This window comes from Oryzias melastigma, linkage group LG19 (genome assembly GCF_002922805.2).
Source record: "Oryzias melastigma strain HK-1 linkage group LG19, ASM292280v2, whole genome shotgun sequence".
In the NCBI taxonomy this organism is placed as follows: domain Eukaryota; kingdom Metazoa; phylum Chordata; class Actinopteri; order Beloniformes; family Adrianichthyidae; genus Oryzias; species Oryzias melastigma.
In genome coordinates this window covers 4305195-4311560 of record NC_050530.1, presented here as the reverse complement: position 1 = coordinate 4311560, position 6366 = coordinate 4305195, and the positions used below count along the sequence as shown (strand labels likewise).

Below are 6366 nucleotides of genomic sequence, written 5' to 3'. Positions count from 1 at the left end.
CATTAATCAATTCATTAACTAACAGGGACTTTGAGGAAATTGATCTAATGTTTAGTAGCCCACATTTAATGACATCATAATTTTTGTTGCTGTGATTCTTTTGTTCATTTGCCTTCCAGCACATAAGCTAACACTAGGAGCTGCTGGGCTAGCCCTGTTTGGGGTTAGCATCGGTGCTAAAGGCCGCTCTGGGGAGAGTTTTAAACTACTGCTCTCTCCCCGGGTCTCCTCTCTGACTTGTCAGGCTGCTGCTTGTCACGCTTGCAGCTCAGAGTAGATCAAATGATCCACGCTTTTGACTCCAAAATTATTTCTTCAAGTCAGTGTTTACATTCATTTCACTGTGTGTTTGCTTGTCTTTGTATTGCGGCAGACGGGTGTACCCTGAAGATGGGTGGGGTCCAGACAATCCGTGACCCTGAACAGAGTTTTTTTATAGTCCTTTATAGATTGTTTTTAAAGCTCAGGTTTTCTTTGACTCTACTAGAACAGGACACAGACCGACTTCAAGCACATCCAAAAGGAAGTACAAAGACTGGAGAAGACTTTCTTCTGTGACTTTCTATTTCAATATTAGTTTAAAAACAAGGGCGTTGATAATATTTTCCATCCATTTCTGCTGCCATACTGCAGAAATCAGAACTTCCTCTTTACTGAAATCCGCTGAGGAATTTCCATATCGGGACACGGTGCATAAAACATCTTAACCTGGCACTCACTAGAAAAGGACACATAGTTTTTTTATAGTTGACAATGACATGTAAATCCCAACCCAATGCTGTCACAGAGCATATCCACACCAGTCATTTGAACTGATAATGGAGGTTCTCTTGTCTCTCCAGGTCTGAACCCCTCTGAAGACCTCGTGGAGGACATGTGGCTGGGCGTTTCTGTAGCCAGTCAGGGTTTCGCTGGGGGCAGGATTCTGGTAAGGCTGGAGGGTTTCTGACATTTGAACTCTTCTGCACTTTCTGACTTTTTAAGTTTACTCTAAATGAATGTAAACACAGACGGATAAACTGGACCGTAATAGAGAAACTCACAGTAATTAAGGAGATAAGTTCTTGAAACAAATGGCCAGCTGGTTAAATCACCGACTCGCTGACTGGCATAGATGAGGGCTGAATGACGGTCAGACCGTGAATACCCTCTGTGTCCCGCAGGCCTGTGGTCATCGCTTTGTCAAAACTTATGGCCCTTTCAAAGAAAGACAGATGATTGGCCGCTGTTATCTTCATGGAATCAATGAAAGTGAGATGCAGTTCGTATACCAGCCCTGCGAGTAAGTCTGCTTCAAGGTGAAGTGTTGGAGGCCGGTGGCGCCGCCTCACACATGCATGTGCTCAGCCACAGGAACAACTTCATTCGTGAGGCCATGTGTAACGCGGGCATCTCAGCCTTCATCACCCAGGACCAGATTGTGGTTGGCTCTCCAGGAAGTTTCATGTGGCAGGGTAAGTTTCTTCAGGAAGTGGATCTGTGCTCGGCTTAATGCTTCCTAACGGAGTGTGTGTGATGCAGGAAATGTGCATGCCTTCTGGAGGAATCCTGACGATGAGTGGGAGATGTGGGAGAGGGACTTGTCTGACCTGGAGCAGCGACACATTTACATAGGTGTGCAGAGTGGATCATGAAGCTTCTCCGAATGTCAGAACCAGAACTTTCAGTCGTTCAGAAGCTGCTGCGACCCCAGTTCACCTTTCTGTCTGCTTCTCCAGGCTATTCCGTCACTCAGGCCCGCCTTGTTTTGTCCAAAGATGAGGAAACCATTGTGACAGGTATTACCTAACCCCCCCACCCCCTGGTCTGTTGGTGCTCTGTGATCTATGCATTGACGTGTTGATGAATAGGAGCTCCTCGGGACGGTAAAGAGGACGCTCGAGGCTCAGTGTGGCTGCTGGTCAAACAGTCCAGGAAGCTGGTGAAGAGGCAGGTCCTGCACGGCCAGCAAACGGGCTCGTACTTTGGGAACGCGGTCACCATCACTGACCTCAACGGAGATGGGTGAGGAAGGATTCACACCAAAAAACAGGGAATCCCACCTGTTTGGTTGGTGGATATGCAGATGTTTCTCCAGAAGATAGGAGACCCAGTTACATGGGGGGGGGGGGGGGGGGGGCTTTCACCTTTATCCTGAGGGCTTTAGTGTTGGGAAATGAAGCAGAAGTCATGTGGAGGCCAGATCCAGAACAGACTTACAGCTCTTCACTTGTACTGCAGGTGGAATGACCTGCTGGTCGGTGCTCCCTTCTACTTCAACCGTCAGAAGGGAGAAGGCGGAGCAGTGTACATTTACATGAACACAGGGGGGCGTTTTGAGACCACGCCCACTACGGTGCTGACTGGCCCTCCCGGGTCAGCATTTGGAATAGCTGTAGCTGCTGCTGGAGACCTGAACCAGGATGGTTTCCAGGGTAAGAATGACAGCTGGTGCTCAGGACAAATCTCTGGAAGGACTCGCTGACATGTCTGTGTGCGGCAGATGTTGCAGTGGGAGCGCCTTTCCATGAGAGCGGGAGCGTAATGATCTGGACCGGGAGTGAGGACGGGGTGCGTCCAGAGCCCAGCCAGGTTGGTTTACACTCCACGTTTTCATGAAACTATAATAATAATAATAATGGATTAGATTTATCTGCGCTTTTCAGGACACTCAAAGCGCTTACATTGTGTATCCATTATTCATTCACACCTCATTCATACTTGGTGACGGTAAGCTACTACTGTAGCCACAGCTGCCCTGGGGCAGGCTGACAGAGGCGTGGCTGCCAGTACGCGCCTACGGCCACTCTGACCATCACCGGGACATTCATACGCATCCACACACCAGTGGAGCCACACTGGAGGAGGGTAGGGTTAAGTGCCTTGCCCAAGGACAAACTTTCCCTTCACTCTGACTTGACCTTACAGAAAACTCCAACTTTGAGAAAACTCAAACTCCAAAAAAAAAAGAAAAAACTTCAGAGAACAAATGTGAACAGGATGAGGATACTGTGTCAGTTAGAGTACTTTATTGAGTTACTCTATCCTCTTAGAATACTCTATTGAGTTACTCTGTCCTGTTAGAATACTCAATTGAGTTACTCTGTCATGTTAGAATACTCCATTGAGTTACTCTGTCCTGTTAGAGTACTCCATTGAGTTACTCTGTCCTGTTAGAGTACTTTATTGAGTTACTGTGTCCTGTTAGAGTACTCTATTGACCATGTCTGTAGAACGTGTTCTTTTACTTCAGATGCACCAAAATCACCAAACAGACTCTGACCCCGCCCCCTCCCCTTCCCAATAGGTGATTCATGGCAGCAGCGTCTCTTCACGTTTCAGAACATTTGGATACTCCCTGTCAGCAGGTCTTGATGTTGATGAGAACCAATATCCAGACCTACTCGTCGGTTCTTTGGACGACACCGTGGTTCTACTCAGGTTTGTGGTGGTTCTATCAGTAGACATTTCTAAACATTGGTATCTGTTCTCTTGTAATGTCTGTTTTTGATAATAAACTTGTATACTTCACAGAACTCGTCCCATCATCCAACTTAATACAACTTTGCAAATTTCCCCAGATGTCATTGACCCAAACAACTGCAACTTCTGGTAAGACGGAAACTGAAGGCGTTTCAGGTCAGAATGAGCTTTAATCATCATTTGCTCCTTTTTGCTAAACATAACCCAAAAATGTGTGTAGTGGAACCTGAAAAATTCAGAGACCGTGATCCATGCCCCAGTTACCTCCTGGTTACCTTTGGGTTACATCTTGGTTACCTCCTGGTTACCCACTGATCACCTCTGGGTTAACTACTGTTCATGTTCACGTTCATGTTTAGTGGTTCGGTTTCACATTTGTACTGTTGACACAATATAAACAAACAACTAATTAAAATGAAGGTTATCCATTGTTATCCATTGTTATCCATTGTTATCCATTGTTATCCATTGTTATCCATTGTTATCCATTGTTATCCATTGTCCTTGTTGGTCAGCGTGACAAGAAGATAGAGACAATAAAAAAAATTAGATACACGTAAATCATATTTTGTTTAAATATGTGTAATCATTTATACATTTACATTTTAAACTCTTTTTAAACTGCAAAAGGGAAGTACTTAATTTGAATTCGTCACTCAATTCATTCCAAATTTACTGTGACACATCTCACCTTAACATTAGTTTGAACTTTAATTCTAAATTTCTAACGTGTTCTAGAAGCGTTTTTTTGATGATGGAAGACATATAGGAAATTAAGATTCAAACTGCATTTCTGAGTATTTCTTTATTTAAATCGTGATTCAGGAGCAGACGGGAAAATGCTGTTTGAAAAATATTATATTTGTCACGTAGAAAATACGCTGGGCGGAGCCACAAGCGACCTGCTCTGCCCCATTCTGATCATCCACCTGCAGACTAATAGATCCATGAACGTCTTTTTTTCCTGGCCTGAGCTGGAATCTGGATCAGAACTGTTCGGATGGATGGGAATTATGTTGTTGCTGTTTTTGTTGCTCTGATAATGTTAGGTTGAGGGTGTGAGGGGTTGTAAGCTAGCAGGAGAGTGTAAAGAGATGGATGATGGAAATGAGTGCAGGTTTACTCCACACCCACAGTCCCACCCAAAACTCAGAGGTGAATTTATGATGAACTCTAGTCTGATGAAGTCCTAGAAAACGACAGGAGTCATCATAATGACAGACGACTGGAAACGCGGACAATCATCAGGAGCAGATCGGTTGATGGTCACTTTAACTGCTCTGTGTGTTACTATGCTGCTGTTTTTAGTTTTGGTTCTCAATTTGCTCAAATCTTAATTTTTTTTTCAATATCAAGCACTTTAGGACCTTGATGGCTAAAGTGCTACAAAACAAAGATTCACTCGCTCCCTCACTCGTTCACTCCCTCCCTCCACAGACTAAAGGTAATCCTCTTTACCTGTGTGTCAGTATCCAGGTGCAGATGTGTTCCTTCTACAGCCTGAATGATGGAGGGAGAGGAGACGACAGCATCAGTAAGTCATCGTCCTCATGTTGTTTTATCACTCAGATGGGGAGTGGCAGGTTTGCGGTAGGAGGGCTTTAAGGTGCAGGCCAGGAGGCATGACCCCCCACCCCCACCCTCTACACACATATTACTCCCTGCTGGTGAGCCTGCCCAGCAGCCGGGCTGGAGGTGATGGTGTTCTGTTTCCACGCAGTAATGAAATCATCCTGCTTCCTGTGTGACTACAATAAATACGTTCCCCTGTCAGTTAGCTCAGGATCTATCAGCCTGTGAAGCATTCGACCAATCAGAAGCTCACACAGCCCAAGCCTCACCCACGTGCATCCTGCAGTACGGAGGAGAAATCCTGTAATTTAATCACATCTGAGACAAACACGCAAGAGGCAGATCTGATGGACCAACCAATTACAGACCGGGCAATCACAGACAACCAATCACAGACAATCACAGACAAACAATCACAGACAAACAATCACAGACAACCAATCACAGACAGTCACAGACAACCAATCACAGACAATCACAGACAACCAATCACAGACAATCACAGACAAACAATCACAGACAATCACAGACAAACAATCACACACCAAACAATCACACACAAAACAATCACACACCAAACAATCACACACCAAACAATCACACACCAAACAATCACACACCAAACAATCACACACCAAACAATCACAGACACACAATCACAGACAAACAATCACAGACACACAACAGACATGCTGCACACAAACGTTGGTGTACAAAATACAAATAACAAAAGCATCAGGTGTCAGTGTGTGCCAGTTCCAGGTAGATAGAAAAGGTTTATCTGCAGTAAAACTGAATCAGTCATGAGAATCACAACTGGATGAGGAGGAAGGTCAGAAGGAAGGAGATGAGGGAGAAGGGAGGAGGACAGACAGGTTGAAGAGGGAAAGGTTCTTCAGGAGTGAAGGAGTAGAACTCTGAATTAAAGAATTGTGACGGGAAAACATGAATTGGTGGAGACGATGGACAGAAGAACGGTGGATGGAAAGAAATTTGATCAGGGAGTGGATGGAAGTAGGAATGGAGGAGCAGATCCTGAAGAAGGAATTCACTAAAAATGTTCTGGTAGGCGAAGAAGGGTCGGGGAGGACGGCCAGTCTGAAGATGGAAAATGAAGGTCTAAAGCTCCTCCATGGTTCTGGACCTGTGGAAGGATCCTGAAGATGATCCATGAGGAGATCTCTGGGATCTTTAGAGGAGACAGAGGAGATCGGAGTAGATTTAACAGACGTGAGGGAGAAGAAAACCCAGGAGTCTGGAGTTGAGGACAGGAACGACGATGGAAAGAACAAAAACAGAAGTAGAGCCATTTACAATATGAAGGGTGGTGTG

The 6366-nt window shown here is 45.1% G+C and overlaps 1 protein-coding gene across 1 annotated transcript in view; it reads left to right on the top strand.

Moving 5' to 3' along the window:
• Nucleotides 1–6366, top strand: part of LOC112153928 (integrin alpha-3) — a gene marked incomplete at its 3' end in the record, with an annotated part of 49469 nt that overhangs the window by 12885 nt on the left and 30218 nt on the right. Inside the window, 11 exon segments of the mRNA XM_024284395.2 lie at nt 843–928; nt 1164–1282; nt 1348–1454; nt 1522–1614; nt 1719–1778; nt 1851–2004; nt 2221–2414; nt 2483–2571; nt 3287–3420; nt 3514–3591; nt 4932–4996. Of these exon segments, the coding sequence (XP_024140163.1) occupies nt 843–928; nt 1164–1282; nt 1348–1454; nt 1522–1614; nt 1719–1778; nt 1851–2004; nt 2221–2414; nt 2483–2571; nt 3287–3420; nt 3514–3591; nt 4932–4996 (1179 nt within the window).